The sequence below is a fragment of the Seriola dumerili genome, unplaced genomic scaffold, assembly GCF_002260705.1.
Source record: "Seriola dumerili isolate Sdu_G_001 unplaced genomic scaffold, Sdu_1.0 BDQW01000388.1, whole genome shotgun sequence".
Taxonomy (NCBI): domain Eukaryota; kingdom Metazoa; phylum Chordata; class Actinopteri; order Carangiformes; family Carangidae; genus Seriola; species Seriola dumerili.
The window spans coordinates 1,199,049-1,219,961 of record NW_019174643.1 but is presented as its reverse complement, the minus strand read 5'-3'; the positions used below and the strand labels follow the sequence as shown (position 1 = coordinate 1,219,961).

General features: G+C 40.9%; 1 protein-coding gene across 1 annotated transcript; it reads left to right on the top strand.

Annotated features, from left to right (window-relative positions):
* The first annotated feature begins 8,061 nt into the window (after positions 1-8,061).
* On the top strand, positions 8,062-20,386 carry LOC111233327 (coronin-2B-like). The gene is made up of 14 exons (XM_022761111.1): positions 8,062-8,070; positions 15,688-15,888; positions 16,109-16,225; positions 16,374-16,523; positions 16,965-17,165; positions 17,248-17,364; positions 17,855-17,959; positions 18,257-18,353; positions 18,645-18,760; positions 18,880-18,970; positions 19,054-19,214; positions 19,612-19,779; positions 19,853-19,921; positions 20,321-20,386. Exons 2-14 carry the CDS (start codon positions 15,688-15,690, stop codon positions 20,384-20,386), a joined length of 1,659 nt encoding a protein of 552 aa, XP_022616832.1. The 5' UTR covers positions 8,062-8,070.
* Positions 20,387-20,913: the final 527 nt, after the last annotated feature.

The window sequence follows — 20,913 nt, the reverse complement described above, 5'->3', positions numbered from 1 at the left end:
AGAGAGATCACGCAACTATAAAGTCAGGCACTTTCCTCATGGTGCTGAAAATCAGTTTGATACTGGCAGAATCCATATGTGTGTGGACTTTGAATTCGTGGACTTTTAATGCATTGAAGGGATGAAGGAATGTCTCGCAAGTGCTTCATGGTGCACATACTGCAGGTCAACACTACAGGAAATTAGATACAACTCATACGTTTTATGCACAAATCACCATATTTATTTTGAGACGGCTCATCTTATGGCGGCTGGACATTTGAGTTCAGTGAAATTGTGCTACAGAGATCTGTAAGTATTAAGATATCAGTGTAAGGGACGTTTATTCTGTTGTTTTGTTTTAGTTGGTACAAGTAAACAAGTCAACAGGAACAAAGGCAGAGGAGCTTGCTGAGGAAAGGAGGTGAGTGTTTTACTGTTTCTCTCTCACCGCCTTTTTTTTTTTACGTCTTTGTTTCTTCTTTCCTTCGTTGTGTTCTTTTTTTGCCCTCCCATGTGTCCTCCATTTCTTTTTCCCCTTTCATTTTCAGGTTTCTGTTTCTCTTCAACTATCCTCTCTCGTTATTCACTCACTCCGTCAATTCTTTTTGCTGTCCTTCTTATGATGCAAAAATATCCAAAACAAAAGCGACTGATAAAGTACTGTTCTTTAGCTAGTACTGTCAACTCTCTAATAAAGACACATATAGATGCCCCAAAGATAGCTTAAATAAGGCTATATTTTTTCACTCTGTGTCGGGCCCCTGCAGGACAAAGAAGGAGGCTTCATTGTGCAGAGAACTCCAGCCACTGCCCAGGAACGTACAATCCGTTCTCGTCTACACCAAGTCCTGCCACAGGGTAAATGGAACTATACTGTATGTCTGTTTAAAGACCATAAACTGCGAATATTATTAATTGTGGATGTTCGTTTTAATGCCTTTTTTGCATGTGTTTGTAGGGATGGAGGTGCGACGCGATAAAAACATTACGCGCACACTAAGGAGACACAAGGCTCACCTACACAGTTTTTAACCTGGCTGAGAAAACACTTATTCAGCTCCATCCCCGACCTGATCGAGTACACAAACACACAACGCAGCAGGTACAACAACTCATTATCTCACTCATGTAGTATTACTTGCATACTGTAACTGGCTAACAATTGGTAAGTATGTAGATGTTTAAAGGTAAACTTGTTTGAGTAGATGTTTCCCGTGGTATAACGAGGGAGCAAAATGAGTTACCTCAGTTCCAAGCAGGTTGTTATAGAGAGCTTGTGTAGCTCAGAATTAAAATGAAAGTGAAAGAATGAAAATTAAAAGAGAAAATGGCAAAGAACTATCTTTATTTGTACTACTTCAGACAATCAGGCCGTGTTAATGACAATAGATATTGAGAAATGACGATTTGAAAAAGGAAACTGAAATTTCGGTTCTTGGAAGCGAGAAAAAAACCATATGTGTAAGCTGAAGGTTTGTGAATGAGCAGAGCAGGAGCTTCTTATTACATTTAATTATGTCATTTGTCCGGAATAGTTCAATCATTAAATAATAGTTTTTCTCACTTTTGTTTTTGTTATTTTTAATTTTCCGTTTAATTCGAACTTCCTTAGGTTGTGGTTGTTTTTCTGTTTGTGAGTGGCTCATGTAAAACTCATGTAAATAAAAAAGACAGCTAGCAGTGGACCAAGCTTTCTTCTGCCACCGCGTAAATATGTAAAGTTTCTCCCGTCTTTCCTTACCATTTTCACGTGCTCTCCATCTTCAGGTCCTTGTAGCCAGGTTGAGGTATCCCTGTTAAGGAAACAGGACTATCTGGTCGTCACCGGGTTTCAGCTCGGTGAGTCCAAGAGTTCTTTCCGACAAATGTCTATCATGAACAAACCAAAGCCTCTTTTGTCTTTTACCTTCTCCTCCTCATCCTCTCTCTCTCTCTCTCTCTCTTTTTCCGTCCTCCAGAGAAGTTGGGAGAATCACCCAGTGAGCTTGACCTTCATGAAGGAGCTGGGCAGCGGGCAGTAGTTCGGCTGATGAGGCTGGCAAGTGGAGGGCTCAGCACAAAAAGTGGCCATCAAGGCGCAACTCAGAGAGGTGGCCATGTACGAGGTAGGACTCAATCGAGGAGGGCACGAATGTGCATAGATGTAAGGAAGGAGAAGACATGGGAGGGAAAATATTAAAGGGGTCGAGGGAAAGCGAAAGTAAAAAACACGCGTTGGGAAAAATTTACGTACGTCTGCATTATAGGGACGGTGACCTTTGCTCATCTTTGACTTTCGTCTACTGGAGGTATTATTGGCTGGCACAACGCACGTATTCCTCTTGTCTCTGGAGCTGTGGGCGCCATGTAGATGACACAAATGTGATAGGACTATTTCCCATCGCTACAGCATTGAATGACTCCAGGATGATTAGTGCAGTAAGAAATCAGAAATATCCAAACTATCTCATAAATGGTCTTCAAGGATTCATAAAATGAACAGGATTTTTGTTCTCACTGGTGAAAAAACTGATGCACTAGATGTCTTTGCTTTCACACAGTGAACTCTGATCTTTTTGCAGTGTTTTTACTAGAATAGTGTCCACCTAAAACTGGTGTCACTGTACTATAGATCGCAGACGCAGCCAGAGTCGAGCCCATTACAATCGTCACAGAGTTTCATGGAGCAGGGGCTTGCTGCTGAACTACTACTCAGGCAGCACAGCGGGGCAGCTTCAGCCTGGGGTCCTTTGCTTGAGCATCTGGCCTGGAAGTCAGCGAGGGCCATGCGAGCACCTTGGAGGCCAACACGGTTTCATCCCACAGAGATCTGGTAACATCAAGTTACTTTTTTTATCCAGTTTTTTTTAGAGGCTGGTTTCCTCTCGTGTTGCTTCTCCAACCCTTTTTCCTTTGGCCTTTTTATTTCATGTAGTGGTGCAGCAATGCAGTTGTCCCATCCTGCAACAAAACAGTACGATGGGTTTGAAAATTAAGAGATATTTAGTGATGATGAACACCTTTTCTTGCGATTTTTGAATTCACCCGTGTCACAAAAAGGGTTCTGAAACATTTGCACTGAACTTGGTGGAGGGGTCGGGGAAGAACCGCTTCAATTTGGGGCAGATCTGAAATCGTGAATTTTGTTTGAGCAACAGACTTATTTAATTTCCCTCCATCTCCCCTGAAGGCTGCAGAAACTGTTTGGTGAATGACGCCTGGTAGTGAAGGTGTCTGACTTCGGCATGGCAGGTAATGCATTTCATTCCTACACATTCACTCTCTTGTTGTCGTCTGATTTTAGATTGACTCACAGCAGGTAGAAAGACCGTGTGGTTGTCTTCGTCTGAATGTTATTGTGTTTTATGTAGATATGTGTTAGACAACCAGTACACCAGTTCATCAGGCGCCAAGTTTCCAGTGAAGTGGTCGCCTCCTGAAGTCTTTAACTTTCTGCAAATACAGCAGCATGTGGATGTCTGGTCCTACGGTGAGCAACTTTTAACGTCATTACGTAATCAGAACATTAGTTTGGTAACACTGATTGTAATCAATGTAAGAAAACAGTTTGAGGGAGCAACAACGACACGACAAGATGAAGATCCTTATCGCTCATCACAGATCTGATGTTTTTTGTTCTCTTCAGTGGAAGCTTGAGCGACATTTAAACCACCAACTCATTTTAGTTATTCAGTTTCTGTTCGAATTTTCGTCTCATTTTGTTTTTTATCAGTGCACAAATCTGTCCAAAGCTTTTTCAGCCCATCACAACGGCATCAGGTGTCCTATAAAGTGGCACTTGGGGTGTTTTTACCACTAAGTGCTTTAACGTATCTCACTATCTTATAAAGCCTCTACATTTCATGTCTTTTGTGAATCCAGGTGTGTTGATGTGGGAGGTTTCACCGAGGGTCGGATGCCATTTGATCAGCATCAGAACCACGAGGTCGTTACTTAGTAACCAGGGTCACGCCTGTAACAGGCCCAAAATGGCCACGCCACCATCTATGACATCATGCAGCTCTGTTGGCACGAGGTGAGAGCGCGAGAGAAACCATCCGTGTCTCTGTTTTTAGTTTTATCTCAGAATATTAAAAACAAAAATGATGAAATGATCAGATCTGAGTTCACGGCTGTTTTTCTGTCACTGTTTGCAGAGACCGGAGGAGCGTCCGTCCTTCTCTCTAGCCTCTGGCACACATGATCTCCGACTCTTTGGAGGTGACACCTCCCCCGAACTGAAGCAGCTTCCACCATCCACCGACGCCACAGTTGGCCTCTAACCGCCACTGCTGGGATAACCTGCCAGGCTTGAGGGTCTTATAGCAGACACTGTCTAATTCACTGACATGGAGAACACGATGTAACTGCAACTGATCAATCAGATGGAAGGAGGAAGGACCAATCACACCAGCTAATAGTCCACTCATCCACAATCACGTTAGCTTATTCGATCCAGTTGCAAGCTCACAGCTGTGAACAGTGTGGACTGACAGTGGTGACAACTGAAGTTACGTTCATGTACACAACTGCTGCTCCTGTCAGATTTGTTTCAGGTAGAGTGACACAAACTGACAGCAACATGGACGACATAAACAACCGGCTCTCATGATGGACTCATCCCCCGACATCCAGCCTCAGTGTTTTCCTCTGGACCTGGACATTAGCAAAAACACAACACACAATATGAAGCTTAATTTTTCCCGTACAGGTGTGTGAAACTGTTCTGTGAAACCTCATGATATTTTTTTGTCTGAGAAAACTGTATCAAAAATCTGTTTCATGCCAATTTTTTATAACATCCTGTACATTAATATTAAAATACTGTAGACAGGACTTGCTGTACTTCTTGTTTACTGCTAATTAGCAAATGCTAGCATGCTAACACACTAAATTAAGATAGTAAACATCCTATGAAACGACCTGAAGTCAAGTAAGGCCTGATAGGATTGGGAGTATTCTGTATATACACTGTCTACCTTTTTGTATATTTCAGTTTGTGTTTGAGCTCCAAAATTATTAGGTTCACTTTGGAATTTTCACAAAAATGATGATGCATTATGCTTTTTCCTGGATTAAATTTCTGCCTGTCTGATTTATAGACAACCATGTGTATAAATACTGTATAATGAGTCAAACGTTACGGCCACAGTCCTGTTTGTAGTAAATTATTAATGGTAAATGTTATTCCATGACATTTTACTCCCATATCTAAAATATAATTATTCCAAATAAATAAAACAATGGCCATGAGTACCACACCATTTTTCTTTTTAATACTAAAAAAACTATTGGAATAGATTTTAATAAGACATCATTAATATAATTGTGATCACATGAACATGTCTGGAGAGGAACCTAAGTCCAGATATAGAGCTTTTCCAGACCAGCGTGCCTCTGAGGGGGAGAAAACGTCAGTTTAAATTGCACTTTTGTGTGTGTTTTCACAAACAATAAAGGTTTCACAAATCTGAGACAGCATTTAATTTAAAGAATCTGTAGCAAATGAACCCAGGCGAGAGAGAACCAGCAGTTTACCCAAGGTGCATGTGCTCATCCACTAATCTCTCTCACACACACACACACACACACACACACACACACACACACACACACACACACACAACACACAGAGAAAATAGCTGTTCTTAAACTGCACGTTAGTCAGTAGTAACGCCTCCGGACAGTGTTTCCTGTTGTTCTTCAGATGAAATTCAGCCTTAAGGTCTTTGTTGTCTTGACACTGACATGGCTCCTCCCTCCATCAGCTTGTGTAAAGTTTGTTCAACCTGAAACTGACCCTGTTACAGTAAATAAAAAACCGTCCTTGGCAGTTGGAAAAAAAGTTTCAGTATCAGGAGGAGGAACGTGAGAAGTCCTGAAGGTTTAGGCGACTTTGTGGTAACTGGTAGTTTCACAGGAAGATGCAGATGGCAAATGTTTTGTGGTGTTTGTAAAGAAAACATTCCCTCTCTGTTGTGATGATCTGACTCTGCATCACCTCCGTACACTTTGTCTTAAGCTTCATTGAGCTTTTATTTTTGCTCCTCAGTGAAAACACTCAGGGTCCCTCTCATCTCTATAAACCTGCTCCAGCTGAGTATCAGTCCCTCGAGAAGGACAGATGGAAGGAGAAGTGGTCAGGATTATTTATGTAGCAGCTCTTTTATTGAAGCTTTGGGATATTTACACTAACACTATGTTCACACTAAACTGGACAGAAGTCGATAGTAGCATAACCGACTGGACGTCCAAGAGGCTTCATCCCAAACACTAAAGTAGACCTATTATTTTCATTATTCAATAATCTGTTCATAATTTTATTGATTAATTGTTCAGTTGTTTATGTTAAAAAACAGATTAGTTGTAAAATGAATTGCAAAATTATTTTTGATAATTAATCTCTCTTTTTTTTTAGTCATGTTTCAAAAATATGAAATATAAAATGTTGGTCAGTTAATGCAAAACACTGAGTTCGTAGCAGCTGCTCCCGCGGTTCGTCTCTTCTTCATGAACAAAACTGCGGAGCGACGATTCTTTCAGTTCTTTAATGGGAAAACTTGACCGACACGTTTGTAGTTTTCTTCCACTTCAGCTTCAGGTCTGTGAACAGTTCATTGACGTCAGCGTAGCCGAGTCCGTTGGACAAGATCTTGGCGCGAAGCTTTGGCTTGATGAGGTGCGGCGGAACACCCATCCGCACAGCCTCCTTCACCGCCGGGCTCTCCATCATCAGCGCGTCCTCCAGCTGGTTCGTTTCCATGGGAACCTCCTGGTTCCCGGTCCAGTCGTTGGGTGCAAACAGATCTGCGACCAGCACCTTCAGGTCAGTGTAATTTTCACCGTGGGTTTGAACCCTGTGCTGCACGTGCTGAAGGACCAGGTGGTGGGGGAGGTTCATCCTCAGCGCCTCCTGGACAGTCGCTGAGTTTTCCGGACAGTCGTCACGTATGACGTCACTACAGAAAATGATGGTGTCAGAGCAACAACATTATGAGTTACCATGATGCTCTTCAACGCTCCTGCATCAACCTCACCAAAGGTTTGAAAGGAGTTTACTTACTGCTGCGCGGCGCCCACTGGGTGGAGCTGATGTCTGAAAGACGCTGCGGCGTGATGGTTGCTATCCTACAGATGATGACCACAGAGAGCGTGTTAGCGTGGCAATAACTCAATAATTAATTATTTAGCAGAAAACACAAATTACATAGGTATTTGATCGTAAACCAAAGTAATGGACAATTTATAATTATCAACCTCAAGGTGGCGCTAGAGGAAAAGTCATTGGATCATTAAGGTCCATCATCTGGGAACCATGAACATCTGCATAAAAGTATTCAGCCAATCCATCCAGTAACCAGGGGTGGAAAAAGTACTGTTACTTAAAAGTTAACGTATTTTATTCATATCTAACATATAAATAACTGGATATACAGCATATATATATATATATATATATATACACATATAAACCCATACTGGACATGTTGTTTCTTCTATCTTGTCTGTTCTAATGTGTTGTTTCTTGTGTCTTGTTTGCTCTGAGGTGAATGTAATAATAGTTTATCTTCTCACCATTGAAGTGATGCACTTCCTGCTCCTGCTGATCTGTCAGTTGACAGTGGTGTGATTGGGCTGCAGAGAAAAAAGACAGTAACAGGAACTGAAAAAGTTTGCAAGTCTGGTAAGAAAAGCGGATTCAACTTTATGCTCCTGAATATAAACTGTTGCTCATGAAGTTGGAATAAAATATTTTTTACCTCTTTGCATGAAATGATTGTGACAATGTGATTTATTTAATTTCACCTTGGTAATTGGGACACATAATGTGTAATCATTGCACCTGGTGAAAAGTGATTACTGATGCATTTAAATAAGAATAAACAGAGGATTGTGTCTGAAAGCAAAATTATTCCAACTTTATGGGCAACAGTGTATAAGCTATATTAAATATCAGCACAGATGAAAGGATTTTAATGCACACATTTCCACATGTACACCATAACTTCTACTGACCACAACAGCTTCAAAGAAAAACCTCACAGAGATTTCAGTGTCGAGTACTGAATGCTTGATTTAAAAAAATAATTAAATCTTTCAGTCACAAAGGTTTCAATCATTCAGAAGTCTTTTAAGGAAGTGTCATCTCAAAGCTACTTACTGTTCACTGCTGTTATCATTTATATAATAAAATAGTGAAATACTCTAAACATTTAACTACCAGCACAAAAACTGAAAACTTGCGAGCAATAAACTGAGTGTTCATGTGAGCATGTGAGGTCCTTAAAAGTTTCAGAGTCAGTTTTCTTACCTGCGTCCAGCAGCTGCAGATGAGTGATGAGGGATGAGTGATGAGTAATGACTGAACTGCTACAGATACACAGGCAGAAGTGTGAGCCACCAAAAACTCCAAGGGGGCAGGTTTCTCTCCCATTCAAGGCGTTTTGCAGAACTGCAGGAGATGTTAGTGACTGGTATTAAAGTATTATAGTATCATATTATTATAGTATAGTATAGTAATATGGATGACATTATCATATTAGTAATACTGATGGATCACTGCGTAAACAGCATTTCACTGTTGTAGCTGCTTTTTTATATACACATATTTAATTTATCTATTTATGTAAATATTTATATCCACTTAGTTTAGTGCAGTGGTTCCCAACGTAGGGGTCGGGCCCCACCAAGGGGTCACCAGATAAATCTGAATGATCGCCACATGATCAACGGGAGAAGAAAGAGGAGGTAGTTTTTATTTTCAGACTCTCTCTTTGTTGTTTTTTGCCGAGACAGCTCCTGTTGTTGTGGGTTATGTAGTATGGTTAGTATCTTCCCCTTTTCAATTAAGGCTGAGGTGACCGATCTTCTGCTGCCCCAAAAGGGGATTTCTGCATCGCCCACACCTCTGCATCACTCCTCTCTGCCTGTGCCTGCATGTTCCTCGTTTTCGGCTGCCACCAAACGCCACCCGCCACCCGCCACCCGCCACCCGCCACCCTTTCCCTTTCGCCGAGTGATTCATTTGTGTGACTACATCTACTACAGCAGAACATCTACAGGTTGTAAAAGTGACCAAGCTGTCAGTCAAATGTGGCAGAGGAAGTGTGTGTGTGTGTGTGTGTGTGTGTGTGTGTGTGTGTGTGTGTGTGTGTGTGTGTGTGTGTGTGTGTGTGTGAAGCTCAGAGTGTGGGTTCTGCAGGTTGTGTTATGAGCAGATGATATCACAACTGCAGAACCCAAGCCCAACCAGAACACAGCCCACAGCTTCACAGGAAAAGGCTGTGGTTTCCTTCTTTTTTGTTGTGGAGCGGAGAAGGTTAGGGTTAAACAATGTTATCGTCATTAAGAACAGATGCCACTTGTTGCAAGCATATACATATATATATATATATATATATATATATGTACACTGCTCAAACAAATGAAGGGAACACTTAATCATCACAGTATAACACCAAGTCAGTTAAACTTCAGGGATATCTCTCTGTCCATTTAGGAAGCACAAGTGTTTGTGAATCAATTTCAGCTGCTTTGGTGCAAATGAAAGTGACAACAGGTGCAATGGAGGCAAAAGCAAGACAACTCTCAAAAGGGAAAGGTTTTGAAAGAGTTTCTCTCAGGAGTGCATGCTGGGACGTGTTGGCCATACACACTACTGAGTCACATCATGACTTGGTGTGATGAAATTGCCTGTGATTTCAATTTCTGCTTTTTTAATTTTGGTGTGAATGTGAATCCAGCCCCTCAGTTCCCATCGACCGTTGTTACGTCTTTTTCTTTCCTCAACAAATTATACAATGTACATCAGTAAAGATTTTCGACTTGACTAATTCGTTTATCAAGATCCGATGTGTGATTTAAGTGTCCCCCTAATTTCTCTGAGCAGTATCAGATATGTGCTGGCTCCCCTGAACGCCATGGTGTAGATTGCACACTGAATACAACCGGAGCAAATGTACGAAGTTACTTTCCACCACTGGTGTTTCCAACACTTCTGCTCCTGCCATCATCACCACGACTAACACTAACACAGCAGCGTCTCAGGTGGGAAATGTGATCACAGTGGTCTGATTGGGCTCCAGAGAGAAAAGAGAGTTTATGGACAAGACTTGACAAAGTTTTGCATGTTTGATAAAAGAAATAAAAAAGTTTGTTCTCCAGAGAATATATTAAGTGCAGTAAACCAACCCTGCATCACGGCTGATAGTGGCCTTTTTCTGGAGTATTATTTGTCACTGATTCTGATTTCGGCTTTTCTTAATGATGAAGTGGTGCAAACATTTCACTGTTACTCTTTTCGTGGACTTGCCAGCGTTTTTTGTGTGAATGTACAATTTCCTGCTTGACAACGCCTATGTATTAAAGTGTGAACAGTTAAAGTGCAGACCAGTGTGAGCTTGAACATTTAAGTTCAAGGCTGAGAAATAGTGAAGATAAACATAACTTAACTTTTTCGTTTTCACACTGTCGAGTACTGTTACTGAGGAACGAAGACTTTATATTGTGACCTATGGGGGATCTATGTGAAGACTCGGCTGAGGTTGTGGTTACTCTGTCACGCTCTGCTCAGACCTGTCAGACACATTTTATGGATGTTGTTTTTTTTCGTGCAGCAGCAGTTGCATCTAATACTGTCGATCTGTTCTGGGTTTCTGAAGTTTTTTTCACCTTTGCTTTTAATACCTTCTCTCTGAACCGGGAAGTGGGAACACAAACGGTGCAGTGCAACAGTGCAGTGAGATATCATAATGTTCCACTCACTTCCCATAGAAAAGCAGTCAAAAGAATTTCATAAAAGATATTTTTTAAATCAATATTAAATCAGATTTTGCAGATATCAGCACTAAAAATCAGATCTCCTGCTTCAGATATCAACTTTGGAACCATGTTTCTAGCTTAGTGTGATTGCAAGCAGTTTGCTGCCACTTCCTTAATAACCACAAACTCAACCCGAGTCTGTTCACACTGTCAAGTTGACACCATGCACATCTCCACATGTGCACCATGACTTCTACTAACCACAACAGAACAGAAAAACCTCACTACATAGATTTGTCCCTTAAAGTTTCAGTTGGTCAGAAGACAGAGGTTTTTATAAGGAAGTGAAAAGTGTCATCTCACAGCTACCGCTCTTACCATTCACTGCTGTTATCATTTATATAATATAATAGTGAAATACTCTAAACATTTAACTACCAGCACAAAAACTGAAAACTTGCGAGCAATAAACTGAGTGTTCATGTGAGCATGTGAGGTCCTTAAAAGTTTCAGAGTCAGTTTTTCTTACCTGTGTCCAGCAGCTGCAGATGAGAGAATGAGTGATGAGTGTTCTCCTAGAGATACCACATTTGCCCCACAGGCTCACAGCCAACAGCCCCACAGCCAACAGCCCCACAGAAAAAGGCTGTGGTTTTTGTTGTGGGGCGGAGGAGGTTAGGGTTAACAATGTTATCGTCATTAAGAACAGATGCCACTTGTTGCACACATATATATATATATATATATATATATATATATATATATGTATAACTACCAGCACAAAAACTGAAAACTTGGAAACTAAACTGAGTGTTCATGTGAGCATGTGAGGTCCTTTAAAGTTTCAGAGTCAGTTTTCTTACCTGTGTCCAGCAGCTGCAGATGAGAGAACGAGTGACTGTGTGAAGAAGACTCCTGGAAACAACACACAGCACTAATTATGACATCATCAAACACAGTCATCATCAGAACAGACAGAAGTTTCAGAAACATCAAACCTTCAGTTGACAGTGCTGCTGAAACCAAGGTACCTGTTTCTGCAGATGTGTTTACATATGTGTAAGTATACTGTATACATATGTATACAGCAGGAGGTGTGAGGAGTGTCACAAGTCAAATGTCCCCTGTCACTGATATAGTATGATAGATGACATTATCATATTAGTAATACTGATGGATCAATGTGTAAGCAGCATTTTACTGTTGTAGCTGCTTTTAACTACTTAATATACAGATACATAAATTAATAAATATTTATACAAAGTAAATAAATAGAATGAAAAATAAAAGATTAATAAAAAAGTATTTTATTAAAATAAAAAATAAAGAAATATAATATGATATAAATATTTAAGTAAATAAATATAATAAAAAATAAATAAAGAAACATATATTTATATAAAGTAAATGAATATAATAAAAAATAAAAGATAAATAAAAAATAAGTATTATTTATTAAAATAAAAAATAAAGAAATATATTATAAATATTTATATAACTAAATATAATAAAAAACTATATTTATTAATCAAAATAAATCTATTCATTTATTAATTAAAATAAATTAAAAATACATATTATAAATAAATATATAAGTAAATACTAAAATAAAAATCACTGTTGGAAATAACTGACACATGTGGCAGAGGAAGTGTCTGTGTGTGAGAAGTGTGAAGCTCAGAGTGTATGTGTGGATTCTGCTGAATGTGTTTTCAGCAGATTATATCACAACCTGCAGAATCTGTCCGAATGCAACCAGAGCAGAGCAGGCCACAGCTTCACAGAAAGAAAAGCTTGTGGTTTTCTTTCTATTTGTTGTGGGGCGTAGCAGGTGTAGGTTGATGGTGGCGATCACAGTGGTGTGACTGAGCTCCAGAGAAATAAAAGAGAGTTTATGGACATGAATTAACAAAGTTTTGCATGTTTGGTAAAAGAAATAAAAGAGATTAAAGTTTGTTCTCCAGAGAATATATTAACTGTAGTAACCCAACCCTGCATCACGGCTGATACTGGCCTTTTTCTGGAGTATTAGATGTCACCGATTCTGATTTCAGCTTTCTTATAAAAAAAAAATGAAGAAACTTATTTGGCTTTAATGATGAAGTGCTGCATGGCGATGTGAAACCCATTTCACCACTGATCTGTGGACTTGCTGCCAGTGTTTGGTGTGAATGTACAATTTCCTGCTTGACGACACCCACAAATTTAAGTGTGGAAGTGTGTAACGCAATGCAAAATTAAGGTTCAAGGCTGAGAAACAGTGAGTATAAACATAACTTTGTTTATTTACACCCATGACAACGTGAAAAGTGGCGTCATCTCAAGGCCACTGTACTTACTGTTCACCAGTATTTAATCATTCATAAATTACAAGAGTCAAAGTCTCTAAACATTTAAATATCAGCACAAATGAAAAGATTTTAATACACTACATTTCCACATGTACACCATAACGCCTACTGACCATAACAGCTTCAAAGAAAAGCCTCAGTGTTGAGTTATGAGGAAAGAAAGAAAAGCGTGACCCTGTTTAAATGTGACTTTCTGTCTGAGTCAGTTTTCTAGCTGTTCAGATGCGAGATGAGTCCTTTGCTGAGATGTGAAAATACCCATGGGTAATTACATTTACGGGTAACGCGATGTTCAGTGATAATTGTGTCAATTTCCTGAGTGGGCATATATAAGTGTAAAAGTGGGGGAGGGGAGAGGGAAGATAAAGGGAACTAGATAAACTATTGATGGCGAGGAACTCAGGTTTTCAAGAAATGATTGACAGATTAAATACTTCTGGGTGGAGCCCGGGGCAGTTAAATATAAACACTTTCTCCATCATGTTTTATGGTCACAGTGTCACTTTCTGTTTGTTATGAATGAAAGAGACAAAAAAGAATAAATTTCCCAGGATGCTGTTAAAGCTGCAGCATCACCACACTGTTTTTAAACTTAATGCAAACTAATGACATTACTAGGGGTTTCTTTTCTTTCATTATTTCATCCCTATTGCTGCTGCGTTCTGCTTGTTTACTGTGTGTGTGTGTGTGTGTGTGTGTGTGTGGGGCAGTAGTATCGGATGTGGAGGGGTGTTTGTGTGCGTGCAGCCGTGCATAAATACCTTGGATAATGTGGAAGAAAGAGGGGGTAGACGTCATGGATCAGGAGTGAACACACACACACACACACACACACACACAGGAGGTGGCTGCAGTCAGAAGTCAGCAGGGCTGTAGACAGAGCTGCTGCCAGCTCTGGCAGGAAAGGGTGTAGTAGTGTCAGTTATTTGCCACAGCACCGGTGGTGTGCATCACAGTTATCGTCCTGGCAACAGTATTCTAACAATTACAGCAGGGGTTGGTTTGCAGAGCGAGAACCCAGAGATTCCTGTATCCACGTTTGAGGTAAGACAATGTCCTTATTTAATCTTTATTAAGTGTTTTGGAGAATTTCATGCCTTTAATGGGGAGTTGACAGGGGAGAGATCGGGGGCGGGGCAGGGGACCACAAACCCAGAGGCCTCCATGTCCAACAAGCTCCACGCCGTTTTATCTTCACCCTGTGGTCTGAGTCAGTGACGGTGGAGCTCAAACTTACTACATCAATATAATTATCACCCTCTTTATCATCATTATATCAAATTACTTTTGGACATTATTACTATTATTATACTGTCAGTTTATATAAGTGTACATTTACATTGCATTATTACCACATTATTACAATTACTATTTAATGACTTATCATTATTATTATTATTATTATTATTATTGTCTATGATCGACTCATTAAAACATCATCCCCACACACACACACACACACACACACACAAACACACACACACACCAATAAAATCTAATTTTATATACACTTTGTTATGTTTTATGTTCACAATGTCATTTTCTCTGTCTCTTTCTGTTTACCTAGATGCTGTAAAAGTTTCCTACTTATATTATTATTTTGGGTAATATCATTATCGTTTTTTTTTTTTTATGTCTGTTTGATTTCATCACAAAAAACAGAAAAATGAAAACGATATTAGCATATAAATAATAATATAAGCAGCAGAATAGAAGACGGATACGTCACAGGATGAATGAAAAGAGTTTGACATTTAATTTGTTTTCTGGCTGAGAGTTCGAAGAGTCCCGTATGGTAAATAAAGGTTAGCTTAGCTTAGCTTAGCACAAAGACTGGAAACAGGTGGAAACAGCTAGCCTGGCTCTGTCCACAGGAAGCAAAGTTAAACACACCGGCTCCTCTGAACAAAAGTGTAAAATTACAATTTTACATTTATGGTTATTTGCTGGACAACACTTTGCTTTTTGGTAAAAATTAACCAAACAACAAATGACATGTTAATTAGTGACGTTACAGGTGGATTTTGTTCATTACAAGCTGCCAACTAATTTGCATATTTCCCCAATTGTTTTGAATCAACATCCAAATCAAAATAACTTAATTTAAAGTTAAAGTTTAAAGTTTTTATTGATAATTAATTGATTATCTGTTGCTCTGATTGGACTACAGCCTCGTGTTCCCTCTTGCTCTTTCTTCAGTAAGCTGATCTTTTTTTAAGGTCAAAGGTCGGGAGGAATTTGTAAGAACAGGAAGTCTGTTTGTAACTTATAAATATTTCAAAGAGACAAGAAAGCTGTTCTGGATGACTTTGCATGAGTATGAATGATTCAAAAGTTCAGTTATTGAAGAAATCGATTTATTATTGATAAGATTATGAAAGCCAATAATTAGAGCTGATTGCATTATTGATTAGGGCAGATAATGCTGCTGCTGAATTTCCACAACACTATTATTAGATTATGTCGGTCTGACACAGTTTTCCGTCTCTCCACTCACCACGGGTTTTAAAGGAGTAAGTGTGGACATATGTTTGTAATGCATTTGTAATTTTTGGTGTGTGTGTATGTGTGTGTGTGTGTGTGTGTGTGTGTGTGTGTGTGTGTGTGTGTGCAGATGTCGTGGCGTTCGTCTTTCCGCTGCTCGAAGTTTCGCCATGTGTTCGGAAAGCCGGCCACCAAGGAGCACAGCTATGACGGGGTGCCAATCACACGCAGCGTTCACGACAACCACTACTGCTCTGCCAATCCCTGCTTCATCGCCGTGGTGACTGAGTGCGCCGGGGGCGGGTCCTTTTTAGTCCTGCCCATCCATCATGTGCGTTCTTTCAACATTTCACCTTTTTCCTCCTCATGAACAAAAGTTACAACAAAAGTGACAAACGTAGGGAGTAAAAACTATTGTATTGTGTGTGTGTGTACATACAGTTCATATTTATGTATACACACATATTAATTCAATCCTGTGTGAATTATCGTGACTTTAATGTGCGGCTGTGAACCAAGTGGTTTAATGGCGTCCTGCTGTCTCGCACCAGACAGGAAGGGTGGATCCTCAACACCCACGGGTGTGTGGTCACAGCGGGAGAGTCCTGGACGTCAAGTGGAACCCGTTTGACGATCACTGCATCGCCTCGTGCTCAGAGGACTGCACTGTACGCACTGTCCTGTTCACGTGTGTGCAGATTTATATTCATGTTCAGACGTTTCAGCTACAACATCCATGTTCTTTAACTTTTATCTTTTTATAGGTTTAGCTTAGCACATAGCACATAGAAACCAGTATCTGTCTGATGTGCACAGGTGAAGATCTGGGACATCCCGCTCTGTGGCGTCCAACAGAACTTAACCAAGGCCAGGAAGACTCTGATTGGTCACTCCAGGAGGGTGGGGCTTATTGAGTGGCATCCAACAGCTGAGAACCTGCTGCTTAGCTCCGCCTACGACTACAAGGTCAAGACGTGACTTAATATTAACATTTAATTTTGTCTGATTTGTGAGGAACAAATTATTAAATTTTACACGTAGGTAACCATAATAATAATATTTATTATTATATGTTCCTTTTGTAATTGTATTATCCTGAAATATAGAAGCATGATATGACTGTTCCACACTACAGCATATATATAAAACATTCAATTATTTTGTTTGTATATTTCTCATATATAAATGCACAAGAAAAAAGAGGATGTCCTCAAATTAACAAAAAAATAATCTTTTTTTCTGGTCGGTGGCTAATTGCTAATTGGGCTTCTATTGGGTTCCATTAGCATTTTGCTAAATCTAAACTAAACTATCTAATTTATGTTAAACTCCTTTAAGCTACGTTTCAGTATTTTCAGGTACCCACCGTCCAAAACAGCCGTGGCTTTGTCTCTCTCTTTGTCCCAGGTCCTCCTGTGGGACGTGTCCCAGGTAGATGCTGTAATCAGGTACCCGGTCCGGGTGGTTCTGATGCCCGTCCACCACCGCTACCCGTCCGAGACGCTGCTGCTTTCCGTCAGCTTCAACAGCGACGGCAGCAGGCTGGCGGTCTCGTCCAAAGACAGACGGGTTCGAGTCCTGGACCCGCGGACGGGAAAGATTTTGCAGGTGTGTTTTTGAAGTGTCCATTGTGTGTCCTTATGTAAACAGTAAAACACAGGTTGTAATAATGTCCCTTCTGTTCCTGCAGGTGTCCAGCAGTAAGTCCCACAGGGCCAGTAAGGTTTTATACATCGGAGGGTTGAAGATGCTTCTGTCCACTGGCAGCTCGCCCTGGAACCACAGACAGATCGTCCTCTGGGACCCTGTGAGACATCGCACACGTCAAACACAGTGATTGTTTGGTTGACTAGATTAAATGATTGATGTATTAACTTGAATAGAGTGAATATATTAGTTGAGAGGTGTCCTGAAATACAGCTTCCTGCAGCACGTTGTAATTTATCTGCATTTTTCTCTTCATATTTTACCACAACCTTTTTCTGAGCTCTGCTAAGTGACTTTGTTCTCTTCCTGGAAACACAAAACCACAAACAATGAGGAACAAAACTGCTCAAGAGTATACGTGCCTCTATGATGAGAGATTATTTCCTTTTGGCAAGGCTGAGGTCCTCAGTCTTGTTGGGTGTAAGAAGCAGCTCAGCCTCCAGATATTTCCGTCCATTTCTACGTCCAACAACTTTGTTCAACCCTTAAAACTGAAAGTGGTGTTTTGTGAGCATTTAATCATGAAATCTAGAGTTGAAAACATTGTTTGTGTCTCCGTCTCACTCCGTCTGTGGTGTGTTTATGTGCAGGACGACTTATCTGAGCCTCTGTACGAAGAAGATCTGGACGGGTCTGCAGGAGTTCTCTTCCCGTTCTATGACCCGGACACCCACATGCTCTACCTGGCTGGGAAGGTCATGCAACACACAAAAAAACACACTTACACGTAGACACACATAATTTACTAAACACTGCTTTAGTTGGATTTCTTTGGTCTTAACAACAAATGTGTAAAACTAAATCTGACTAATTTTTGCTTTGCACCCCCAACTCTTACTTTCTCTAACTGAAAAACTGAACGTAGAGTTCAAACTCAATGCCTCAATAAAATACAGCTGTGCCCCTTTAATCCCCAGATTATCATTACACACGACCACCGGTAAGGAGCTGAAGGATCTCTGTAAATGTTATGGTGTGTTTGTGTGCCGTAGGGCGACGGGAACATCCGCTACTACGAACTGAGCGCAGAGAAACCTTACATTAGCTTCCTGACAGAGTACAGGTCCCTGCTTCCGCAGAAAGGATTTGGTGAGATGAAACACTCACTATCGTAGCAATTAGCAATGTTAGGTTAGCAATACCGCTTCTAAATATTATGGTATATACTTATATAGTTATACTTACTAAAACTTAGCAGTACTTAGCTATACTAGGACATGAATAGACCAAATCTGTCTGGGCAAGTCTCTACCAATACTTATTTTAGAAAGGACCACCTTTGGCTAGCTGTTCTAATTGTTTAACAAATTTCTACAAAGTCAATTTCCCAATCCTCAATGACCAACTCCACATGTCCTCTGACCTCTGACCTCACTCCAGGAGTGATGCCAAAGCGCGGCCTGGACGTGAGCGCCTGTGAAGTTTTCCGCTTTTATCGCCTGATCGCTGTGAAAGACCTGGTGGAACCACTGTCGATGATCGTCCCTCGAAAAGAGGTTGGGATAATGTATTTCCCCTCACCTCGTTGCATTCAGTGATGATGCACAATGAAGACGGAAAGGAAAAACAACAAAGATAAAAGGACAAGTTGCTGTGGTTTTGTCTGTCCTTGCAGTCAGGTATTTTCCAAGAGGATCTGTACCCGATGACAGCTGGAAACCAGGCGGCCATGACGGCTCAGGAGTGGCTGTCGGGGATCAACAGGGGTCAGTAACCCAATAGTACCTTTGAACCAAAACGCCAGACAGACTGGATCACAAAGACCCGTCCTCTTACGTTTCTTGCTCAGACCCAGTCCTGATTTCCTTGAAGCCTGAGACTCGAGTAGCCAACCCTTACCCAGAAACCCCTGCTGAGAAGGGGCTGGTGAGAAAGCTGAGCAACCTCCGGTTCCAGATAGGCCCAGCTGTTGGTGCGGTGACTGGGACAAACCTTGAACTCATGGAAGAGGTAAAACGGGCTTAAAAACACGTCAATATCAGCAGCGTTTATCATTGAATCCTCTGCCACTAGGTAGTTTCGTTGGGTCGTCCAGTTGGAATCGAAGGTTTGTGAGTAAACACGGGTTTACGTCACATCAGAACATCACTGATGCCTTCAAGGTCTTATTTCCAAGGCCGTCAACCCATGATCAGCACTATGAGCCGTGTTCACAGTAAGATTAGGTAGTGGCCACAGTGCAGAGGCAAAGTGTCGCACAGGTTGCGTGACTAAAGGCGACACTGGCAGTTCTCCCATGTCGCTTTTAGTAGCACATCAAATCCTCCTGCCAAGAGTTTTACAGTTCTGGCTAGCCCTTTTCCTGTTGTTGAATAAACCTGCCGATCGTCTCTCTCTCTCTCTCGAGGCCTTCCTTGAGGAGGAGCTGGCCTACCAGGACGCCAAGTACCCCAGAGATCTGAGCGACCTGTCCGGGTGGCAGCCAGACGAGACCCAGGTCCCGCTGTGGATGTACTGCTGCACTCCGCATTGCTGCGAACCTGCAGAGAGGCCGCCACCGACCACCGAAAGCGAGGTAAGGCGTACTGCGCGTGTTCAAAATGCTTTGGCATGCCAAGAATCTCATTCCCATTTTCTCTGTATTCCAGCTCCTGCAAGCGTTTTACAGACAGCAAGACGAGATCAGAGGCCTGCAGGAACAACTTAATCAGAAAGATGTTAGTACATAAACACAATCAGCCAACATGCTCCGTCATCCTCTGAAACCAAGGCCAACAAACTTTAATGGATTAAAACTTAGAAGGAGCTTTTCGGACCAATCGAGATCAAACCTTTGCACCTGTGTCTGTTGGTCAGTCAGCAGGACTACTTAAAAAGTATTGAACCGACTTGCACCAAACTTGGTGGAGTGATTCCACCAAAAAATTCCTGGATTGCCCTTTGACCAGGTCTGCACCAAAAGCCCCGAGCCAGGCCCCGTCCCTCCACCAAGTTTGGTGCAAATTGTTCCAGTACAGTACACGCAATACTTTAGTGCCATTCCAGTTTTTGAGTGTAATTCATCAGTTTAGTAGGAAACATATTGTTTTTGGTGAATTAAAGTTTCTGCTCTGCAGGTGAGGATCGCTCAACTGGAGCTGGAGATCAAAAACACCAGAAACAACATGAGGGCGACCTTCTGACTCAAACGACCAAATCTCACTGTCACTGAACCAATCAAAATATACTCAACATTTCCACTCAGTAAAAGACATCACTTTCATTTGTACATGGTAATTGTATGTTAACACGTTTAGCTTCTGTCAGGTAAGTTCTGCCGCAGGTATAATGATGATATGACGGTTAATAATCTACTAATGTCAACGTCTAATATAGACCACACAGACCAATAAATCCACACAAATAATATCAATACTCATGTTCTTAACTGATTCGATACATTCAAAATGTAAGAGCATAAATTAAGTGTTTTAAGCTGTTAATCATTTCTGTAAGTTAAGCTTCATGACATCTGGGTGGACGAACACCTGTCAATCAATATGTGAGTTTGTTTATTACTTTGGTTTCTATTAGTTAGGCTTAGCAGAGCATCACAACCTGGGAAATCAGCTTCACGTCAGTCTGAACATAACGAGGGGGAAACAAAGACGGCAGGAGCAAAATGTTAAGATTTTATTTACAAAGTTCTTTTTGTATGTTTTTTTTTTGT